We start from the raw sequence: 25,095 nt of genomic DNA, 5'->3' as shown, positions 1-25,095 counted from the left end.
TCCATTTCCCTGCTCCCATTTGCCTCCAAGCTTCTTGAACGCCTTGTCCACAACCGAATGAGTTGTGGGCAACAACCATCTCAATCCTCTAAAGTCCAGGTTCTGCCCACAACATTCCACTGAAGCTTCCCAACTAAAACTCACCAACAACCTACTAACTACTAAAACCAAAGGCCAGTACTCCATACTCATTCTCTTAGACCTTTCTGTTGCCTTTGATACAGTTGACCACCCACTCCTCCTCAATAAACTCCACTCCCTTGGCCTTCGTGACTTTGCTCTTTCCTGGTTCTCCTCCTACCTATCTCAGAACACTTTCAGTGTCACATACAACATCTCCTCTTCCTCTTTCTGTTGGGGTACCCCAAGGCTCTGTCCTTGAGCCCCTCCTGTTCTCTCTGTATACCTCTTCCCTGGTACAGTTGATAACTTCCCATGACTTCAAATACAACCTCTGTGCTGACGACACCCAGATCTATCTCTCGACTCCTCAACTCACCACCTCAATCTCCTTATGCATCACAACCTTACTGAGCATCATATCAGTATGGATGTCACACCACTTCTTCAAACTCAATCTTTCTAAAACTGAGATGTAATATTTCCCCCCCCCCGATCCCCTCCCCATGGCTTTACCATTGAAATCAATGGCACAACCATTGGTCCCTCCACAAATGCAGGGTGTTGGGTGTAATCCTAGACTCTGACCACTCCTTCAGGCCCCACATCCAATCACTGGCTAAATCTTGCCGCCTTAACCTCTGCAACATCTCCAAAATTCGCCCCTTTCTAACTAATGACACCACAAAACAACTTATTCACTCTTTGGTTATTTCCAACCTTGGCTACTGCAACTCGCTTACTGGCCTATCTTTACACAGGCTATCCCCCTTCAATCTATTCTGAATGTTGCTGCCAGACTAATACACCTTACTAACTGATCCGTGACTGCTGCCCATCTCTGACAATCTCTCTGCTGGCTTCCCATATCCCACCGTATTTAAATTCAAAACACTAAGCAACGTACAAGGCCATCCACAACATCGCTCCCAGCTACATCACCAATCTCATCTGCAGATATCGCCCAATATGTCCTCTGCTCCTCCCAAGACCTCCTGCTCTCTAGCTCCCTTGTTGCCTTCTCCTCCCATGCTCGCCTACAGGTCTTCTCCAGAGCCTCTCCCATCCTCTGGAACTCCCTGCCCCAGTATGTCCAGTCAGCTCCTACCCTGTCCGCCATTAGGCGATCCTTGAAAACTCAGCCATTACCTTTTGTACCACCTCCCTTCCCTTTAGATTGTAAGCCTCCCTCCTATTTCTCCTGTATTGAACTGTATTGTAATTGTACTGTCCCCCTTTATATTGTAAAGCGCTGCGTAAACATTTGGCACTATAAAAATCCTGTATAATAATAATAGCCGCTGGGGGCATTGAAGAATAGCCTCTACAATAATCCTGCCTACTGCTTAACAACCGTGGAGGTATGATGGCAGCCACACAGGGGGTGCATTGTTTTAAATGAGTTGGTCAGCTCAAATCCGTGCATAGTGAGAAAGGGTTGCATCCAGATACGCCGCCGTAATTTAAAATGTGCGCCGTCGCATCTTTACGCCGATTCACAAAGCTACATACGCCTGAAAACATGGCTTCAGCCGACCGACGTAACTTGCCTACGCCGGCGTATCGTGGTGGCATAGTTACGCTGGACGCATTCAGCGTTCCCATTAAAAAATATGCAAATGAGTAAGATACGCCGATTCACGAACGTAGTTGCGCCCGGCGTATCAATATATGTTGTTTACGTAAGGCGTCTGACCGGTGTAAAGTTACCCCTGCTATATGAGGCACAGCTAATGTTAAGTATGGACGTCGGAACAGCGTAGAATTTTACGTAAGTCGTCCGTTAATGGGGCTGTGCTTAGGTTACGTTCACGTCGAGTAAACATTGAGCGGGCGTAATTTACGGAGACAATTCGACGTGATACTGAGCATGTAATTTACGTGGGGTCACAAGTCATTAGCATACAACGTGCCCACTACCAGCCTAGTTTGAGCTTGGCGGGCTTACGCCGGCCCATTTACACTACGCCGCCATAACTTGGAACGCATGTTCTTTGTGAATACGGGGCCTGCCGCTCTAAGTTACGGCGGCGTAGTGTATCTGAGATACGCTACGCCCGCCTAAAGATATGCATTTCTTTCTGAATCCGGCCCTGTGTGTGTGTGTGTGTGTGTGTATGTATGTGTATATATATATGTATGTGTGTATATATATATATATATATATATATATATATATATATGTATATGTGTATATATATATATATATATATATGTATATATATATATATGTATATATATATATATATATATATGTATATATATATACTGTAAAAACGATACATTCCTTTTAAATGAACAATGGATAACTTACTGCATAAACACATTAGGAATTCACGCAGTGGCTTATCGGTTTTGTTCAGCTTGTTATTTGCAGAAAAAGATTGTTGTAATTATTGTATTCAGCTAGTTAAATATCCTGCTTCTTCTTTTCACTGAAGCTGCACTCTTACTTTTTAATTGATCCCCTGCTGGTAATTAAGTTTGAGAGTCACTGTTCTGACTGACAGGTTTTTCTTTTTTTTTCCTTTTCTTTTATAACACTTCTTTGTTTGGTGTTTTGTATATGCTGTTTCAAAGTTGAGACATAATAAGTGCAATGGAGCAAACACTTGCTTTGTGTCTGATATGACAGAGATCCACACTGCCAGTGATGTGACATAATTCATGTCATTTTTGATGATTAAGAAGTATTGTATTACCAATGTGGAAGATGGTAATAAGAAATACAGGGGTATTTTTTATGCAATGACATATTGTGGTTGGGTCTATTGAAAATAGTATTACTTTATCAAATGTATTGAAATTCTTAAAGTGTAAGTAAGCCCACCTATCATTTTCAGCCAAGGAAGCTGCCATATTGGCCTATGTTTAACATTCAACTGCCATGGTGCTGCACATGTGATCAGTTATGACACCAGCCATTGGATGGTTTGACAGTTTGGTTGAGAGTACAAACAATGTGACAGTTAGAAATCCCGGCATGCCGGAAATGTAACTGCTTTTTGAAACTGTTAAATCGATGGCTTTACTTCCACTTTAAGTATCAGGAACACAGATTACAAAAAACTGACCCCCAGCATTGAAGGAATCACACAAGTGGAAAACAATACACTACAAAAGTGCATAACCAACCAACCAACAACATATATAAAGAATACAGAACGTCCGGACGCCAAGTGTTGCAACACACAGAGTTGTTCTGTGATAAATATTGCTTTCAAACACTTCCAATCTGGTCGCTGACCACTAAATGTTAAGAATTCATTTGTAGAACCCTTGGGAACTCGATCTAAAGTATGTCTATCCCCGAGTGAAGTTCACAAATCAACATTAATCAAACTGGCAAAACAATTGTCAAACTTCCCTGCACAGGGGGATTAAAACTGATATTGGTGACTCATTGGTTTGGGACACGTATCCAGCTGACTAAGTTATATAATGTACAGTTCCGTAAAAGGTACTTCAAAAATGGATCAAGTCTTATGCCCTGTACACACGATCGGATATCTGATGGAATCTAAACCGATGGATTTTTTCATCGGATATCCGATGAAGCTGACTTATATCTGTCTTGCCTACAGACCATCGGTTAAAAATCCAATCGTGTCCAACGCGGTGACGTAAAACACTACGACGTGCTGAGAAAAATGAAGTTCAAGGCATGCGTCGACTTGATTCTGAGCATGCGTGGATTTTTGACCAATGGATTTCCCCACAGACTATCGTTTTTTTCTATCGGTTTTTTAACCATAAGAAAAATTTAAACAGGTTCTATTTTTTTTCACCAATGGGGGGAAAAAAACGATGGGGCCAACACACGATCGGTTCGTCCAATGAAAACCGTACATTGATCCGTTTTCATCAGATAAACTGATCGTGTGTACAGGGCTTTAGGGTCCATGCCAATTGGGTACATTGTAGCTCATTGGAGCCGATAGCGTATACTATTGCAGTGTCTAGAAGGCCAAAAAAACAAGCTAGTGAATATAGCACTCTTTCCAAGGGAACATTTCTTTGTGAAATAACAGGCATTGATGTGCATGTAGTAATGATATTCTAATAATGAATACATTTTAAGTGTTTTTTTTTTAACTCGCATTTAAAGTGGATGTAAAGCCACTCTCATCCTTTCTAAACTACTGCCATAATGCTGATCTATAAGGATATACATGCCTCCTGTATGTATCCTTACCTGTCAAATGTCTCCCCTCTGTCTTTTATAAGAACTGAAAAACTGCACATTCTGTGGGTGGAACTGTTGTCTGGAGCTCGGTGGGTGGAGTTGTGATGTCAGTAGACTCCCCACCCACCTCTACACTCACCTTGTCAACATGCATTTTTTCCTATGTATTTCTTACACTGACTTCTGCTATGATCACCAACATCCAGTCAAAATCCAGAAAAGTAACCACATGACTTCAGAAAAGGAGTGGGGGTGGGAATTAAAAAATAATGCCTGTCTCCAGGCTAATGCATGAGATATGTAAATAACCTGTTACAGCAAGGGGGCGGAACGGACCAAGGTTTTTCTGTTAGTCCGTTTTATTTCACTGAACAATAAAAGAGGATTGCTCAGAGCTGGATTAACTCTGTGTGGCAAGACTGGGCACAGATGATAGGAAATCTTATACTGTACATTGTGACATAAAAAAAAAAAAAAAAAACATTTCGGGTTTACATCCACTTTAAGCCCCTTCCAGCCCAATGACAAGTTTGCAAAACATGCAATATGGAAGGCATTATATGGGCTTCCAAATTATGTGGTCACTGCGATTGGGTGCCACGGTCATCACATAATTGGTTGCCCATCTCACCAGCTCCTGCATGTAAAACAGAGACTGGGAGCTGACAGTGACTGCAAAAACACAGTGCCTGGGACACCTAGTGAGTGCACTTCCAGCACAGAAAAGTCTGCCACCATTCTGCCACGTGTGCATAGAGCTGGTGTTAAGGAGTTAAGCAAACAGTTTAAGCATGTGATCATTCTCAGCGCATCAGTCTAATAGTGAATGGAAATTCTCGGAACCAACAGTTTCCTGGTGCAAAGACATGAATTGGCCAGTGTGGAAATTTTATACTAATCTGTTATTGTTCTCTGTGAAGAAAGCCAAGTCAGCATCATACTGATACAATGAACAGTCAACACACATTTGGTGATAAAGAGCTGTTATAAGTGTCCCATTGTATCTACAGGAACAGAAGCCTTTGTTTATGGGTGCCATCATTGGGTACTGTGAATCCTAGAAGTAGACACTTTTTTATTTGAAAGATTTATAGGGCTAAAAACCATGAGTCATGCCTCGTACACACGACCAGTTTTCCCGTCGGGAAAACTGCCATGACAGCTTTTGACCCGACGGGGAAACCTCTGGTGTGTACAGGGGGAACGTGACCGAGCAGGTTCTCGGTTTTCCCCCCCGGGATTCCCGATCGTGTGTATGGGGCATAAGAGGTAGTTCATCTGGGCCATTGGTGGTTAGGACAGAAGGATTATGTGGCTCTTTAATCCTACCAGAATAATCTGCCAGGTTGTAGCTAAAATCAAGCTGGTCATAGATATTCGACCAGGGACAGATGTTTGCAGGTGATCTCACAGCCAATCATTGTATATTCCATGAGATCTGTACATGGATTTCTATTGTGGTGAATATATGTTAGCAGACATCATAATAACAACTGTTATTTAAGGTAATGGTAGGTTGTAGTACATAGACAATGAGAGTATCTGTTGTAATAACTTAAATTTGCAATCAGTTTACCTACTGACTACAATCTCCATATACAGGTAAAATGACAAACTGGCTAAGACATTTTTTTTTTTTTTTTTTGGATAACTGGTGAAGGGTCCAAACTTCAGTCTGGTTATTATTGCTCTGTTTCCCAAAAGGGTAGGAAATTTCTTTACCTGCTGGGAAACTAAGTCTGAGGATGAGAGATGTCCGTGATGGGCGGAACTGTGTCTGCTGAGACACGCTTATCACGGAAGGGACCAGGAGGAGACCGCGACTTTTAAACAATGAATGGACGTCCGGAGCCAGAAAGTTTCAGGTACACTGGGGCACAGTGAGGCTGCAATGGGCACAGTGAGGTTGCAATAGGCACAGTGAGGTGGGCACAGTGAGGTTGCAATGGGCACAGTGAGGCGTGCAAATGGGCATTGTTGACTCTCTTTTCCGCTTACAGTAGCTGCTGCATTCTCAACCTAGGCTTATACTCGAGTCAATACGTTTTCCCATTTTTTGGTGGTAAAATTAGGTACCTCGGCTTATACTCGGAATCAGCTTATACTTGAGTATATACAGTAATAGAGGTTAGAAACAAGTTAGTGGGCACCAATAAATTTGAGCATGCTGTAGCTGTTACAAAATTGTAATTGTTTTCTTTAATCCCTAGCATCCAGAGCAAACATTGATAACCTCATAGCAGCCTTTCTCAACTTTTTTACTTTAGGGGCAGTATTAAAATAGTATTTTTAGGTCCCAGGGAACCCCTGGTAATTTATTGGTAACCAGAGGGAAAAATAACCCTTACACTGGTGGTCAGTGGAAAAAATGCTTACAGTGGTGGTCATGACGTCACCCTACAGACAGAGAAGGTGATCATTGGTGTCCTGCAGCTGACTCTAGTAAGTGGCATTGGACCCAGAACTTTGCAGTTACCATCAAATGGTAGATTAAACAGCCACAGCTCAAGGAACCCCTAGTTACTTTTGGAGGAATCCTGGCTGAGAATGGCTGCTTCACAGTATCTTTAGAAGGTCAGTGGAAGTCTGTGCTAACTTGCTTCCTCGTGTACTGCTTCCTACACCACCAGTCACATTAAAACCTTTAAAGCGTAGGTCCGCCACCATTCTCGTGAGGGAATCAGGAAGTAAAGCGTTGCGGCTTAATTTCCCAATTCCCTACTGCTCATGTCTTCACTGGTCCCCGCTCGTTTCTGGGACCTGTGTGTTTCCCAGAAGACAGCACAGGGGGGGGGGGGTGACATAGACATAGATTCTGTGGGGGATCTATGCCCGGAAGTGGGTGAAAATACCTGTATTACACCGGTATCTGCACCCACTCCCCCCTGAAAGGTGCCAAATGTGACACCGGATGGGGGGGAGTGTTCCGAAAAGCGGAGGTTCCATTTTTGTGTGAACCTCCACTTTAAGGCAGGTTCTGATTGGATGCTGTAAGAATGGTCTTGGGATGGACAATATTTTACAAAGGCTTTTCGTGTGCGCAAAGCAGCAAGTAGGGGTGACCAGCATCACGAGTGGATGTGTTTGAAGACCACCAAATTAGGAGGACTGGTGCAGTATAGCAATGCAGGTAGGCTGTGCTCAATGGCTCGTTTACACCAGCCAGGACATCAAAGCCTTAAAGTTAACTCCACTTATGTTGAGAAAAAAATATTCCCCACTAGGTGATCTATGTACATTACAAGGATTTTGACAAACTTTGTTGCAGAGTCCTACCTTTTGTTATTCTGAAGAAATCCCTGTGTGTTTCTCTGTGCGTATGTGCAAAAGTGTCTAATGGGAGTGGTTTCATAATTATCAACCAGTTGCTGCACCTTCAAAGCTCTGAGGAAAATTGCAGGGCCTGCATCCCTTTAGATGTGATTTGTATCTCAGTGCAGACTTCTTGGAAAATCAGTGAGCCAATCACACAATCGGGGGGGGGGGGGGGGTTTGTTCTGTACACGATCTGGGATGGTCAGCCCTGGACAGAGACAGTCTGCGTCCAGGGCCACTCATCCAAAGGTAATCACTGTAGGTCCAATTACATGCGAACTGCCATGAATTCCTGTGGGCTCTATCAGCCTCACATTGCTTTGTTATGTGGCTTCCCACTTACAGTAGTTTCCAGAAACCCCCCTAAAGCCGAAACGCACGACTTGGTTTCCGCGACGGGAAAACTGCGACGAGAGCTTTTGGCCGGGAATCCCGGCCGTGTGTATGCTCCTTGCAGTTTTTCCGACGGGAAAACTGCCCAAAAACCGCTGGACAAAAAAAAAAGAGAACTTGCTCTCTTTTTTCCCGCCGGGATTCCCGGCAGACTTTTTCCCGCCGGAAAACCCAGCCGTGTGTATGAGAAAACCGACCGTTTTTGGCAGTTTTCCCTTCGTAAAAACTCAGATGGAGCATACACGGGATTCCCGGCCAAAAGCTCTCATCTGAGTTTTCCTGACGCAAAACCTGCTCGTTTGTACGGGAGAGCAGGTTCTCGATTTTCCCGTCTGGATTTTCGACGGACCTTGACCCGTTGGGAATTCCGACCGTGCGTACAGGGCATAAGTCTCCTGTTGGTGCAGAGCTTCACCAGATTGTGTGCTCTCCAGTTTTGTTAAATCAACCCCTAAATGTAATTTTCTGGATGGACCTCTTTTAGTGCCTCTCAGAAGCTGTTAAACCTTGCTATATTATGAAAAGCGTCTTCTATTCATTTGTAGCCAATTGCAAGGAGCCATGCTAATCACTTTGATAATGCAAGCACTGTATTTATCTTGGGCATAGAGCAGGTGCCTGGTGCAGACATGAGCAGGAGGAATCCGCTTTTCTTGGTACAAGATGACAGAGACACAGCAAGACTTGTTGAACATGACATACTCCATTTCCTCAGATGAACCTTTATTTTAAAAAAAAATAAGATTTTTGGAAATACATGACACGGTTCTGATGAGCTGCCCCTACTGAACCAAATGTCCTAATTTAACAGTACGTATCACATTTTTTATAATTATTATTTTTGGACTAAAAAGAAGCAAATATTGGAGTACACAAACATTGTAATGACAGTAAAAAGTTGGGATCAAAAGCTGAAGCTTGTTTTGTATCTACAGGCCTATTTACACCACATGTGCTGGTTTGTGTTTTAACCTGTACTGTGCTGCAATGTGTTATTAAGGTGGCTGTAAACTCTGTTTTTTCACTTGTATCTACAGGAAAGCCAATAAAAGGCTTACCTGTAGGTACAGTGAATATCTCCAAAACACGCACTGTTTACGCGATATTCACACTGAATGCAACCAGTGATGTCACGGGCACATGCACTCTGAAGGTCTGGCATACTCATGTAGCAAACCCAAAAGGAAGACCAGATGAATATGGAAGGCCTGTCAGCAGGTTCACATTCGTTCCACGACTCTGGTCGCGAACCAAGGAAAATTTTCCCTTTTCACTTTTTCATTTTCACTTTTGAGACGGAGAAAGGGACTAAGGACAGATTCATCAGTGCCTTTCTCTGCAGATTCAGGTACCCAGAATGAATTACCGTATTTATCGGGGTATTGCGTGCTCCGGCCTATAGCGTGCACCCCCTAAAGTGGACCCGACATTCCTGTAAAAAAAGATTTTTGTACGGACGGCGTCCGTCTGCGGCTTCGGGTGTCCTCTTCGTCGGGTCCGGCGTCCTTCTGCGGCGTCCTCCCCGCTCGATCCTTGCTTTCCCGCGCCAAATTTGAATACTGCGCCGGCATATACCGAGCGCAGTACACTCGCGTATAGTCGGCAATGCTCGGCTACTCTCGCGCTCACGTCCTGTACGTCCAGGACGTGAGCGCGAGAGGAGCCGAGCCTGCCCGAGTGTACTGTGCTCGGTAAATGCCGGCACAGTATTCAAACTCGGCGCGGGTATCGGCGTATATCGCGCACCCACGATTTTGCCCTGATTTTCAGGGCAAAATAGTGCGCGGTATACGCCGATAAATACGGTAAATGGAAAAGTTCTGTACAGAGTTTCCAGTTCATTCATAAACTGAGGCATAGTAAACCCAGTTTACTACCGTATGCCCCAGCTATAAATGAGTTAAAAAAAAAGGGGGGGGTCAGTAAATAACACATTTATTGGCTCCTTCCCCGCTCCCCATTCTGACAGATCCCCCGCAGCAGCCAGGGGGAGAGGCGAGGTGGGATGCCGGCAGAGCTGTGGGGGATTAGAGGAGCCAGAAGACCACACAGCGGGGCAGGATAGCGAATACAGCGGGGCAGCAGGACATGGATAGGAGATGTGGCACGTAGAGAACCCAATCTTCCATTTTCCTCCTGCAGCCGCTGAATGCCTGTGGGAGGGAGGAGGACAAACGGACTGTAGGAGGGGGATCTTTTTCCTCACATGCCATCCCTCCTATCCAGGTTTACCGGGGGGCCGCAGGGGCCCCCTGGATCATGGGGCTGGGTCACAATTGCGACCCCTGCAGTTATACACCTGGGTAAGATGACATTTTGTGCCCAATTTTCCAGGAAAAATATTTTGTCATTTCAGACAAAATAACAGTATATTCTAGGACACTAAATATGTTAGATTTACTGCCCGATCTGTTGAATTTCTTCCCCGCATTTGCCCCGCTGAATCCATTTGACACTAGATATACAAGAAGGGCTCAGATCTCGAGAGATCTATTTAATAAAAGTAAAAACAAGAATGCAGAAATCTGACAGCCTACTATAGCCAGATCCTAATGGGTTTAAAAATAGCATACCATTTTGTACAGATTTTCCATTTTACTGAAGTGGAAGTGTATCTAAAGTATTTCCAGCAAAGGTGAAGTCCTGTGTTAGTTATCCTATCTCTATGTGATTGTAACATAGTTGGTCTTTGATTCAAATTATTCATTGATTGCAATTTAAGCTGAGGTAACTGCTTGTCACTGTAATGTTGCATTAAAGATTTATAACATCTTTCATTTTCCAGGGAACTTCAGAAAGAATTTATTTTTTAATAGGGATTTTTTTTTTTTAAAGGACACATTTTTACAATAATTTTTGCAGAAATATATATTGTGAAACTCTATTAATCTAAAACGAATCTTTTGCCTTAAAGGGTTATCTCAAGAATACACAGGGTTATATGGGACTTTCAATGTACCTCCTGGGGTATAATGAACAAGTACAAATGTTATGTATAAAAACACAACATTTTTATTAAAAACCTCTCAAATAAAATAAAAAATAAAAATATATATATATAGATAGATAGATAGATAGATAGATAAATGTTATTAAACACATATCCATAGCACTTTCCTGGCATCAGTATCCGTTATATTGGGCCGACGCATTTCGCGGGCTAACCCGCTTCATCAGGGCCTCTGAGTTTATTAAAACAATAAATACATTACATAAATATCATTATCGGATTAGAAAATATGGACTTTATCTATCCTCCTTGACAATTTGTTGGGAATATTATAAAATATACATTCAAGTACTTTGTGTTTAATGACAATGGTATGAGATGCTTTTCAACATTTGATTAATATGTACTCATGTATGTTGTTACAGTACGTTTTAATAAAATCCAAGGCCCTGATGAAGTGGGTTAGCCTGCGAAATGCATCGGCCCAATAAAACAGATTCCAATGCCAGGAAAGTAACCACCTTAGATGGCTGACCTATGGATATGTTTTTAATTACTTTTTTATGTACATTTGTGATGTTTTTAATAAATATATTGTATTTTTATACATAAAATTTGTACTTACTTATTATACCCTAGGAGGTACATTCAAACCCATATAACCCTTTGTTTTCATGTAGGGGATGGTACCTCCGTAGGGTAGAAACTACATGACGCTCTACCCCCACACACTTTGGCTATTGCCTTAAAGCGGAGGTGCCAAACCTTTTAGAGAGCGAGGGCCACTTAAGCAACTCTGGCCACAATGAGCGGAGCAGGCGGATGACAGGTTATGGCTACTCTATAGGCCATCTGATCCGCCCAGATGGAAGGGGGAGAATTCCCTTCTATTTTTTTTCAGAGGATCAGATTGGAGGTAGGCGGCCAAAAGTCTGTTTACATCTGCCACTCTGTAGAGGTGAATTGAGGGACCGATTGGGTAGGGCTGATCATGTGAAAAGGGCCTAAGACTGCTTTCACACTGATGTGCTGCGGTTTACCCATACCGCGGGTGCAGCGTAGTGCACTTGTGTCTATCCTGCGGGGTAGCTGAACTTTGCCACAGACTCCGCCTGTGGCAAAAGCCAGTGCTGTACAGGAAGCATCAGCTTATGGGGCTCTGCTCCGCAGCCGTTTTCTTCCTCTACCACCAGCTTCATTCACAACACTGATGCTGTGGTATGACGGGTCGACAACCTGCTATATGGGCTTGCCAACCCACCATTCCAGAGCTGGAGGTCGCGGGCCACATCAGAGGGCTCCGCGGGCCACTGGCTGGCCACCCCTGCCTTAAAGGGTTAATTCACCTTTTATGGAAAAAAAATAAAAGTGAACTAACACTGCATGCCCTCCCCATTTCCATCTGTACGTATCTCTATGGGTGATGAGCTGTCAGTGCCCACAAAGCCAGTAAACCAGTCTAGGGATTTGAAATCCCTGCACTTCTCCCTCCTCTTATTGCATCAATTCCAGGACGGATCTAAGTGATGATCTGTTCTGGCACAGACCAATCAGAATTTCTGTGATCTGCCCTGGAATTGCTGCAGAAAGAAGAGGGGAAAGAGCGTTGATTTAAAATTCTCAGACCACTACACCGGCTGTGAGGGCACTGACGGCTCATCACAGATTGTGATAGGTACAGAGAGAAATGGAGGGGGCGTGCGGTGTTCACCTTCAATAGCGAGAACTACAAGCTAACAGCCACAAAGGCTGCCAGGACTTGTAGTTTTCCAATTCACAGAACACTGTAAATGGATCATGTGGCTGGGCGGGTGGAGCCCCACATGTTTTCTTCAGATAGTGAGAGCGAGCGGGGGGAGAGTGCATACCTATAAAAACATTGAAAATAAAGAATCCTGATGTATCAACATATCAGTAGTTACATCAATTCTATCCCGTCCTGTTGTAGAAGATGAATCAGAATAGAGATACAGCAAGTTGAAAAATGAAAAGTTACACAGTACAGATTCAGAATCCAGACAAATAACCCCATATGTGAAATCTTTCCTCGGTAGATTATATATAGCTCCGAAGAAAGCAAATTGAGAGGACTTTCTCATTTTAAAATCTTTGCAGTGATACATAATATCATTAGCAGTTCCCTGATTTGTTTAGCTTGTTATCTGGAATTGCTCTTTAACTTATATTGTGTCATAAGTAATTTTCATTGTCCTCAGTTGAAAGAAGTATAGTTCTGAGCAGCTTAACTCAGCATTTCTGTATAATGCATATTGACATATTTGCTGTGGCGAGAATATTCTGTCTAGTTGGATCACATTATACAGCAATTAATACAACAGGTTTCCATTGTAGTCCATTTGTATTTTTCCAGCGGATTTCCTAAATCTATAGTGTGTCTGAGAAACACTTAAAAATATAGTGCAATAGGTGTGACCTGTGTGGGGAAATGGCTGAGCTGGGAGCCCTCATCTCTGCGTTTTTTTTTTTTTTTAACTATAAACTAAAAAAGTCAGACATTTAAAAAAAAGTATATATTTTTTACTTTCCGCTATAAATAAAAATAAAAAATCGTATTTCTTCATGCATTAAAGCCAATATGTATTCTGCTACGTGTTTTTGTTAAAAAAATCCCAATAAGCGCATATTGATTGGTTTACACAAACATAGCTTCTACAGACAGGATATAGTTATGGATTATTTTTTATTTATTTTTATTTATTTTTTATACTAGTAATGGGGGGGGGGGGGGGGATCAGCTACTAATAGCGGGACTGCGATATTATATCGGACATTCTGACACTAACTGACACTTTTTCAGTACTAAGAATATGCATGGTCACTGTACCGATCACACTGTCTGGGAAGGCGTTGTGTGCCTAGCCAGTGTTTGTGTTTAATATGTGTGCTGCTTTCACTAGGGGAAGAAATGGATTTGTGTCCCCTAGTGAATCCATTTCTTCCCCTCCCCCCTTTCAGAATGGGGGTCTGTCTTGTTTAAATAGGCAGATACCAGTTGTGTAAAGTTTACCGACGATCTGGGGCTGGAGGACATTGAGTGCCTGGCACCAGCACACTGGTTTCTGTTGTGAATTATGCATGCCCACTGCAGGCAGAAGTCCGCAATCTCTCTCACACACACACACACACACATAGATATATATGACCTGGTGAACAGCTGCCACCCCTATAGCAGTAAAACTGCTATGAGACGGAGGAAAAGTAGTCAAAGTGTATGATAATCCTAACAGTGAACTTCTCTTATCTACTCTTTTTTTGGTCTGTTAAACATACCATTAAAACATTTTGTTACATATATTCAAAAAGTGTGAAATCACGTCTAAAGGGATGCAGCCCCTGCCACTTTCCTCATTAGAGCCTTGCATGTGCAGCAGCTGATTGATATTTATGAAAGCACTCCCATACAGCTTTGCAGAGCACATGGACACAGACAAACAAACCGCTATTTCATTACCTCTCACAATGAGTTGTGGATCACCCCCCATATTATGATAAACATCCAGGAATGTGCATGTGTCCAAGCTAGTGCACAAGATAAAATAAAAAAACATTTTTGGGTTTACATCCACTTTAAGTGCCATACACCTGAGAAGTGGGGTGATGTATCCCCTTGGGATGTACTCCGACAAACAAAAATGGGAAGCAGGCCTTCCTGATAGCTGTTACAAAAGAACTGTTACCAAGCTGTTGTGAGTTTATCTAATGACATATACCCAGGAACGGTGACATGTTAAGAATTTGTAAACCTCAGATGAAATATGAACAAAGCACATCCCTCTATAGCAGGGCTCAAAATTTCAAGTCTTGAGCCACTAGCCAGGCTTCAAGGGTTACTCGCCACCAGTTGCCCAACCCTACCCTGACACCAAGAGAAAAATGGGGACGGGAGGGAGCGCTGGCTGATTGACAGCTTCAGCTCTGTTCCTGTCTGCCAAGTCTGTTGTGCTGCAGACGCCATGTCTACCTGATAGATCTTCCATAAGTCTGAAGATATTTACTCGGGAGGTCATTTATCCATATATGACCTGACTCACTATCTAAGAGGGTGTCCTGACCAGCTGGCTTCTTTTCAGATCCTCCTATTGGCTTCTATCAATTTTCTTATACTACACCCATATCAATTAAGCTTCTCGTTTTATGGCTTTGATGGGAGACAGGTGGGGCCTTTTGGCTTTCACCTCCCTCTGCTAACAGAATTGTTCAAGGTGGTGGCATCAGCAACTATCCCTGGTTTTATATGCAGTGGTTGATATCCTTCATTGTTAGTCAGTGTTTTTCTGCTATAGACACCGCTGAAGAAGAATCCTCGAAACGCATCAGTGACTTCATCTATATTGCTTTGCGACTGCTCCCCTATAATCACTGTTCTTCAATTTAATTTCGGTATTATGTGTGTATATCAATCGCTGTAAACAATAGGTATTCAAGAGTCTATTCTAGGATGCTTTTAAAAAAATTTGTACAAATAAATGACCAACACCTTTTATTGTTAATACACTTTAGTTCGTGCCTTTATAGTCATATTCCCAAGAGGGGTATTTGTTTTATGTATGTAAGGGTTTACACCCACTTCAAAGTGATTTCTGTATCCAAAAACCTCCAGGAGATGAATAATGTCCCTTAAACTGAAGATTTAATGACCAGGCCATTTTTTGCGATAAGGCACTATAAACAATAGTTTTCTTTTGGTGTATTTGATCACCTGTTTTTTTTTTTTTTTTTTTTTTTTAAAGCTATATTTTTTTTCTTTTTTGCTATAATAAATATCCCCCAAAAATATATATATAAAAAAAAAAAAAAAATTTAGGCTGATATATATTCTTCTACATATTTCTTGTAAAAAAAATCGCAATAAGCGTATATATTGATTGGTTATAGTGTATGCTTTTAGCATCAGTAGATGTAGATATACAGAAGAAACATGAAATAGTGATCTCCAAACCTAGGACATTCCAATTGGTTGGAATTTCTAGATTATTTATTTACACGTAAAATAATTACAGGCAGTCCCCGAGTTACGAACGGGTTAGGGACTGTAGCTTTGTTCTTAAGTCGAACATGTTCGTAAGTCGGAGCGGCAAATACGTTGTTTTCCGATGTTCCGGAGAATGTGCCCGCCATCAAAAAGTGGCCGTGCATGTGCAGAACGGCAGATATGTAGTTTTCTGATGTTCCGTCGAAAAGGTCCTGTCGAATGTGCCCCGGCGTCGAAAAAAGGTCCAGTTGAATGTGCCCGCCGTCGAAAAGGTCCAGTCGAATGTGCCTGCCGTCGAAAAGGTCCTGTCGAATTGTCCGCCGTCTAAAAGGTTCAGTCGAACGTGTCGGCCATCGAAAAAGGTTCCGTCTAATGTGCCCGCCGTCGAAAAGTGGCCACGTAGCCTCCTGTTTGTATGTAGGAGTCGGATGGTCGTAATTCGGGGACTCCCTGTATGTTGCAATGTGATAAGAACACATGGACTGACGTAGAGATCTTCATCATTTACTTGCAGCAAGTCTAAATGTTAACAGGGGGAGAAATATTGAGCTAAAAATGAAATAATGATATGTTTGTATGTATGTTGGACTGTTTCTATTTTGCCATTTTAGATTAAAACGTGTGGTTACTGTAGAGTTTGGTAGAGGAATAACATGAATAAAAAAGCTTCTGTATAAAGTTTGAAAAATGGGTTACCATTGAATCTATGACAAAAGCCAAAGAAAGGCCTCCTGAAGCCTTTGATGCCCAGCCTATAAACACTGGCCAGTGACATCATTACAGATGAATAGATTCAGTACACTGCTTCCATCAAAGGTGTTTTGACTTTGTGATACATTCCATATGGAATTCTTTGATGATGCATTAGGACTAATGCCGCGTACACACGATCATTTTTCGACTTGTAAAAAAACTATGTTTTTCAGCATCTAGAAAAAACGTTGTTTTTTCCAACTTCATCATTAAAACGGCGTTGCCTACATATGATCGTTTTAAAAAAATGCTGTAGCAAAGCGCGGTGATGTACAACACGTACGACGGCACTATAAAGGGGAAGTTCCATTCGGATGACGCCACCCTTGGGGCTGCTTTAGCTGATTTCCGCTTTTCTGTCTGTTACAGCGTGATGAATGTGCTTACTCCATTACGAACGGTAGTTTTACCGTCTCATAACTGGCTTCTGAGCATGCGCAGGTTTTTCAGGTCGAGATAGTTTAAAACGTTGTTAAAAAATGCAGCACGTTCGAATTTTTTTTTTGTCATTTTTCAGAAGCCGAAAAATGATGTGAAGCCCACACACGATCATTTTTAATGGCATTTTTAAAAAACTTCGTTTTTTACAAGCCTAAAAATTATTGTGTGTACGCGGTATTAGATTTAGCCAACAAATGAAAAGAAATCTACTCGGTTTTGGAACCATAGTGTACATACAGCTACAGAAACAGAAAATGTTCAGTCTGATTTACAATTATACTGGTCCTCTTCATTTGACCTTAATCCATATCCTTTGGTATGAGTCACTTTATACCCTCTCTGAATTTTCAAGCCATTATTAAATGTGAAGCCTTACTTTAAAACTTTTTTCAAACTCGTAAAGTGGTATTAAACAGATGACTGGCCAGTGGCAGCTGGTGCTCAAAATTTTTGGGGGGGCGCAAACAAACGAAAAAAAACAAACAATTGCAGCCTCACTGTGCCCATCAAATGCAGCCACTGTGCCCATCAAATGCAGCCACTGTGCCCATCAAATGCAGCCACTGTGCCCATCAAATGCAGCCACTGTGCCCATCAAATGCAGCCACTGTGCCATGCCATCAAACGCAGCCACTGTGCCATCATTTATCGCCACTGTGCCCATCAATTGTCACCACTGTGCCATGCCATCAAACGCAGCCAGTGTGCCATCAATTGTCGCCACTGTGCCATCTATTGTCACCACTGTGCCATGCCATCAATCGTCGCCACTGTGCCATCAATCGTCACCACTGTGCCATCAATCGTCACCACTGTGCCATCAATCGTCACCACTGTGCCCATCAATCGTCACCACTGTGCCCATCAATTGTCACCACTGTGCCATCAATTGTTACCACTGTGCCATCAATTGTTACCACTGTGCCATCAATTGTTACCACTGTGCCATCAATTGTTACCACTGTGCCATCAGTTATCACCACTGTGCCCAGCAATTGTCACCACTATGCCATGCCATCAAACGCAGCCACTGTGTCATCAATTGTCACCACTGTGCCATCAATTGTCACCACTGTGCCCCGCAAATTTTCGCCACTGTGCCCAGTAAAATGCTGGCTGCCACTGTGACCTGTAAAATGCCCCCCCCCCCCGCCTGGCACTTACCTTTCTGGGGTCAGCCTTGCTTCTACCGTCCCTCGATGTCTTCTCGCGCCCTCGGTGGACGCTTCAGCCAATCAGGTTACCGGTAACCAGAACCGGTGAACCTGATTGGCTGAGATGCCTGTCACTCTTATCCAAGGAACGCACCCCCCGTGTGTCCCGAGGATAAGCATCTGGAAGCCGACTACAGCCTGAGGGCTGTAATCGGAAAGCCTATCAAAGCCGCTGGCTCTGATAGGCACTTCCACAGCCACCGTTATTCAGATGGCCGGGGTGCTCATTATTCGGCGGCAAGCCTTCCTGATGACGTCATCCACGAAACGTACGTCGAGGCGCACACCGGTCACGCATACTCGCGTTTCTTCCGGGTCAGCTGTCATCGTGGTGGAACGCACGCCAGACTTCACAGCGACGGAGACCATCTCTCTTACTGAACACGCTCAGCAGCCTCAGTGCCGGGACTTGGGCACCGCACATAGTAAGGAGCCACTTGGCAGCTTTTAATTTATCGTTTTTAATAAATCAGTATTACACTATTGCGGTCCTTTCTTTTATATCCCGTGGTATTCACTGTTGGAACATGATCGTTTGATTGGCAAATCTCTGGTCCTGCAAGGAGCATTACACTTTGTGTAGAACAAGCGTTATTGACTTATTTTTAATTAAAGGGTCAACTACTGTTGGTAAGGTGCCATCCTTTACTTGATCACGTCGGGTGAAATGTTAGCTCTATGGTGAAGGTGGATTCCATACTTTGATGATTTTTTCTCATCACGCAATTATATTTAATGATTTACCATTCCACACTAAGGACTTTCCATTGATCGAATCACCGGAAAATCTATAGCACATTTTGCATTTTTTACTTTTGTTGGATACATGCATGGACTTTTTTTTCATATGAATGATTACTATATGATATTGGCAATAATATTGTTGATTTTTACTTATAGATTAATTATGATTTTTCACTTGAATATTTAGTACAACTAGCGCCCCCTACCCTCCACTCTCAAATTTACTCTTCAGGCTACTGAATTTAGGGGAGTTGCTCTGATTTATTTTTATTACATATTTTTCACATCTATTTAATTACCGGTATACACTGTGATTAATTGCACTTAATTTTCTATGGCGCGAGATACACACCATCCCAATATATTCTGATAGCACAGAAGTCTCTCCGCTATCAGAATACAATAGCTCAGCAGAATGGATTCCCCATCCGCCTTGAGTGTGTGGATGGGGGAATCGGGTCAGTTTTTTTCATTCAAACTGTTAACTCATCTATGGCCTACCTAGGTGGATTATAGATTGGGTCAGGCTCTCATTACATTATAAGCTTCTAGGGAATATACCCCACTGAAGCTCTCCTTTGATGTGCATTTTAATTGTCTCTTAATTAATATGTTAAGCTATCCGCAGTCAGCATAAAGACTTGGCAAATGTCCACAAGCACTGTACAAAGAACAAGTAGAGATCAATTGCGTAGGAAAAAAATACTTTTTTTCATTGGTTTAGAAAAGGATTCTTTACAGTAAGAGGTTAATGTGGCTGTAAACATGAAATATGAACAAAGCATATCCCTCTACTGTATAGTGTGTACTTAATTATAAACACTCAGTGTCATTTCTGTCTGCTGCTTTGTTCTGCTTTTGGCAAAGCTTCTGGCAATTTTTCCTGACACCAAAAGAAAAATGATGACAAGGGTGGGACTTTTAGCAGATTGACAGCCTCAGCTCTGTTCCTCTGTGTTGTTTGAAGGGGGTGTGTCCCTTTCCTCCAATCAGCTCTCAGACCTCTCCTCACTCAGCTCTGCAGAGCGTAAACTTCAGCTCTCCACCCCTTTTTTTCTGAACTCTCAGACAAGCTTATATATTCTGGACTTTGAAGAGATGTTGAGAAGAGAAGACTGCAGATAGACAGATACAACTTGTGTATTGAGTTGATTCATCCTAGTCCATTCACTGGTTATGTAAGAGTTTACAACCTTAAAGCGGAGGTTCACCCTAATAACATGTATATCTGACCAACTTCCTTACATTCGTAACAAATATAGTCCGCAATTTTTTTTTATGCTTTACGTACCCTGTAATCCATCTTTTCAATCTACTTCTCCCCGCGAAGTAGGCGTTTCTATGCCTAGGGGGATTGTCATCTGGGAGGTCGCCCAGATGACTGACGTCTGTCCCCCCCCCGGCGGTTAAGGCCCCGCCCCCCGTATTGCGTAGGCGCGCGCGAGTTGCGGGGTTTCCGAAAGAAGCCGAACATGCAGAGATGTCGGCTCTATACGTCAGTCATTCATGAATCTTGTTGGATATCATTTTCTTTTCAATATTTTTTTTTCCCATCACCCACCTGTACTAGAATTGGGTAGAATTGACTGCTGGAATATTATTGGTTGCAGTGGGTAGCACATCTACTTGCACTCCCTTTCCATTAGCTTCATTAGTGTAAATCTTGGCATCCATTATGCCTTTTGTCATTGTCAGATATATACAATTTTAGTAAACAGAGTTTTTGTGTTCTGTATTAAAAAATATGACAAAACTAAAAGTATTCTAAAATCTCCAGTGTATTAAACAGAAATGCATAAAACACAAATGGTTCTTGTTATGTAATAGCCTAATGCCGCGTACACACAGTCGTTTTCGGCATGAAAAAAAACAACGTTTTTAAAAACGTCATTTAAAATCATCGTGTGTGGGCTTCTGCTGCATTTTTTAATGTCGTTTTTTAAAATGTCGTATTTCGGGTTGTAAAAAATGATCGTGTGTGGGCTAAAACAACGTTTTAAACCCGCGCATGCCCAGAAGCGAGTTATGAGACGGGAGCGCTCGTTCAGGTAAATCTACCGTTCATAATGGAGTAAGCACATTCATCACGCTGTAACAGACAAAAAAGCGCGAATCGTCTTTTACTAACAAGGAATCAGCTAAAGCAGCCCAAAGGCGAATAGATCTCCCCCTTCAGAGTGCCGTCGTACGTGTTGTACTTCACCGCGCTTTGTTAATCATTTTTTTTAAACGATGGTGTGTGGGCAACATCGTTTTTAATGATGAAATTGGAAAAACTTTGTTTTTTGGACATGCTGAAAAATGAAGTTTTTTTTTTTTTCATGCCGAAGAACGACCTTGTGTACGCGGCATTAGAGCATTACAATTAACCCATAGAAATTGATTAACTCCATTTTTCTCTGCTGGGAAATTGTAAATAGAAGAGGACAATGATCCCATTTCCTTTTTATGCTCTAATTTGTGACATTAGGGCTTTATAAAGCAAAGGCACCGTGTTGTAGAATGTAATATCTGTCATTATTTCTCTTCCAGGAATAGAACTGTGCCCTCCTGGCCACAGATTCATGATCACAATGGTGGCCAGTTTCATTGGAATGGCCGGGCAGTTCCTTTTGCCAGGGTTGGCAGCTCTCTGCAGAGACTGGCAGATCCTCCAGGCTGTCATCATCTGCCCTTTTGTCTTGATGCTCTCCTACTGGTAGTAAGTATCTCTTTTCCTTTTCCTCTGCATGAATAAAAAAGAACAACCTATAAAGCAATATTTAGAGTGAAATATATCACATGCATCATTATTTTTTATTTTGTTATCAGTAGGGGTTATCGCATATTACATTTTCTTGCTGTCAGCTCTAGAAACATGGTCTCGCTCTCAAATTATTGCCCTCTAGATTATTTCTTTCTGTCCTGTTGTTTGTTCACATAAGATTCCTTGGGCTAGATTCAGCAACAAGATACGGCGGCGTATCTCTAGATACGCCGCCGTAATTTCAAATTTGTGCCGTCGTATCTTTACGCCGATTCTCGAATCTCAAAAAATAGGCTTCCTCCGTCGACGTAACTTGAATACACCGGCGTATAATTGTGTGCAATTTTACGCTGGCCGCTAGGTGGTGCTTCCGTTGTTTTTGGCGTAGAATATGCAAATGACCTAGATACGCCGATTCACAAACGTACGTGCGCCTGGTGGAATTTTTTTACGTCGTTTATGTTAGGCTTTTTCGGTGTAAGGTTACTCCTGCTATTAGGAGGCGCACGCAATGTTAAGTATGGCCGTTCTTCCTGCGTCGGAATTTGAATTTTTTACGTTGTTTGCGTAAGTCGTTCGCTCGGTGACTCGTCGGGTCACCAAGAATTTACATAAAACACGCCCCCTCATCCGCATTTGAATTACGCGCACTTATGCCGGCCCCATTTAAGCTACGCCGCCGTAACTTAGAAGGCAAGTGCTTTGTGAATACAGCACTTGCCTCTCTAACTTACGGCGGCGTAGCATAAATGCGATACGCTACGCCGCCGTAACATTGCGCGCCCATACCTGAATCTAGCCCCTTGTGTAATACATGCTTATCAACGGTGGGATAGCATAACATTTTGTTAGAATTTTTCCCAAATTTTAACAAAAATTAGGTGATATTGGTAAAACTTAGCTAGTTTGACTAAATGCATTGGAATAACAGAGGATGGGGAAATTAGGGGTCTATGTATAAATTATTTGGTGTGCAGATATGATAAAACCTTTACACAATCAGGACGGAAATATCCGTATTTTCTCTAATATGTGTAGTTCCTATATCATCAATGCCTCCTAGTGGTCACAATGCGTTTTTTTTCCTTAAATACCTCAATCGGTTGACAAAAAGTGTTGCCTCCAAAAGATGGCGTTGAGGATATGGGAACCACACATAATAGATGAAATACAGCAATTTTCGTCCTGATGTTTGTCAAATCCACACAACACACGTTTTATACATTTTATACAGACTACTTTGTGTTGGGTATCCTGCAGTGCTAGCAAGACCAGACATGTAGAGCTATGTAGAAAACCAGGCTAAAATCTAAGTGGAGTAGTACAGTTTATTAAAAGCACAAGACATGAGTGATGTAAAATAGAAGTGCAGCAGCTAATACGGAACTCAGGGAGCACACATAGAAAAGTGAAAGGAACTAACTATATTCAAGCTCCGGTCAAAAACAAGGTTCAGAAATTGTAGAAGGTACTGGGACATGGGTACTACGTGTAGAAGGTTCAGGATGTAGCAGGAGGCAGGTCAGACACCGAGGTTGGAATGGGTGTTGGGGACAAAGGAAAACGAGTACAGATAAGAAGTTCCAGAGTAGTGGATTAACAGAAATAGGCATACAGGTTGTGGTCTTGTAAACTACTCTATGTACACTACACATCCCATAGTCTCTAGTCCGACTACCTTCCTGTATATAGTGGAACCATGGAGAAAAACCATAGTTGCCCTCTAACAGGAAGTCTGATCACAGTAGCAAAAAAAAAGAGGAATTTGGAGGCTGAATTTAATAGAAGGTACTTTATGAGTTAAAAATGCTTATTTTTGTAAGCGAGAGCTTAGAGGCCCTTGAGTAAATTGCAAAGATGCAAAAGAACCCTTATTTTCTGCAAACCAAGGGATTCGGTCCTCCCTACAGGCGACAGGCTGCTGGCTTCCCCTGCCTTTCCTCCTTGGCATCACGGCGGTGTCCTCACTGTGCGTCTCCTCCTCTGCATCATCGTGGTGTCCTCGCCGTGCGTCTCCTCCATCGGCAAATAGGGCAGCTTCACCTTTCGGCCAATTGGGAAACAGGTCTCAGGACCCGCTTCCTGATTGGCCAGGAGGCAGAATTAGTGTGACAATGGCGAATATTCATTTGCTATTGTTGCACAACTGGGTGGGCTTCGGGCATAGTGCTCTGCGCTCCGAGCCCACCCTTTTTTGAAGTCCATTAGAGCTTCTGGTTCTAATCACGTGCTTCAAAGAAAATCACCCATTGAAATTCCATGTGTCCGGTGCCCTGCATGTAGATCTGGGGCCGGATGCATGGATGGGGGGTAGCGTCTGTGCACCCCCTATGGATGGGCCGCCACTGGGTCACCATGGCCTAAAGCAGGCAGCATCAAAACACACAATTTAGCCCTTTTTGGACAGCATTACTAAACTGTTCACAAAGAGTCCATTCACACCATAATGCAATGCATTACAACACATTTATGAGTGTTGAGGCGTATTGCATTAGGCAGCGCAGGGCAACACACATAGCATATGTACCTGTGCATTTGTAGTACACACCTACAGCGCTCTATGTTGCATTGTGGTAACATACATTACAACACAGGTCATAACATGCGTTATAGTTTGAACAAGCTCTTAATCTTCTACCTTTGCTGTTTTTAAATAATCATTTCACTTACCTTTGAAGCATCTTTCCGGAGTCACTGAGATGGCAGATGGCTACAATGCAGTTTGAAGCTTCTAAGAAGCAAATTCTTCAGATCCTTCACAGAAACAGAGTGAACACAGAAAGCGACATTAAAGGAGTGATGCCAGGTAGGCACTGCGTGTCATAGTAAATATTATAATGTAGTAAACTGTGAATAGGAAGCTTGGCTTTTGTCATAATGTATGCTGTACATGGTTGGAATGATACATTAGATCAGTGGTACCGATGCTTTTGTTAAAGGAAACCTGTACTGAAGAAACATGAAGGCTGCCATTGCTGACTCTTGTGCTGTCTTTGATGTCTTGCTAATCAAGTCCCCAACCTGAAACAAATATGGAGATCAGGATCGCTGGCCAACTCCATGCTTGTTTTAAGTTAGTGACTCAAATTATGGACTCCAGGCAACTAATTTTTTTGTAAAACAGGTCAGCAGTGGCAGCCAGACTTGTTTCTGAGTACATTTTTTGTATGATGGATGACACACATACAAATTGTCCTAATTATTGAGATGAGGTCCTTCCAGTTAGAGCCGGTTCACACA

General features: G+C 42.5%; 1 protein-coding gene across 1 annotated transcript in view; it reads left to right on the top strand.

The window, feature by feature from the left end:
* Nucleotides 1–25,095, top strand: part of SLC22A23 (solute carrier family 22 member 23) — a 195,890-nt gene that overhangs the window by 144,116 nt on the left and 26,679 nt on the right. The window contains exons 4-5 of the mRNA XM_040353645.1: nucleotides 21,642–21,810; nucleotides 24,534–24,661. Of these exons, the coding sequence (XP_040209579.1) occupies nucleotides 21,642–21,810; nucleotides 24,534–24,661 (297 nt within the window). The remainder of the gene's footprint in view (nucleotides 1–21,641; nucleotides 21,811–24,533; nucleotides 24,662–25,095) is intronic.

Source organism: Rana temporaria, chromosome 5 (assembly GCF_905171775.1).
Source record: "Rana temporaria chromosome 5, aRanTem1.1, whole genome shotgun sequence".
Taxonomy (NCBI): domain Eukaryota; kingdom Metazoa; phylum Chordata; class Amphibia; order Anura; family Ranidae; genus Rana; species Rana temporaria.
The sequence above is the reverse complement of the archived record's forward strand: the minus strand, read 5'-3'. Positions and strand labels throughout refer to the sequence as shown.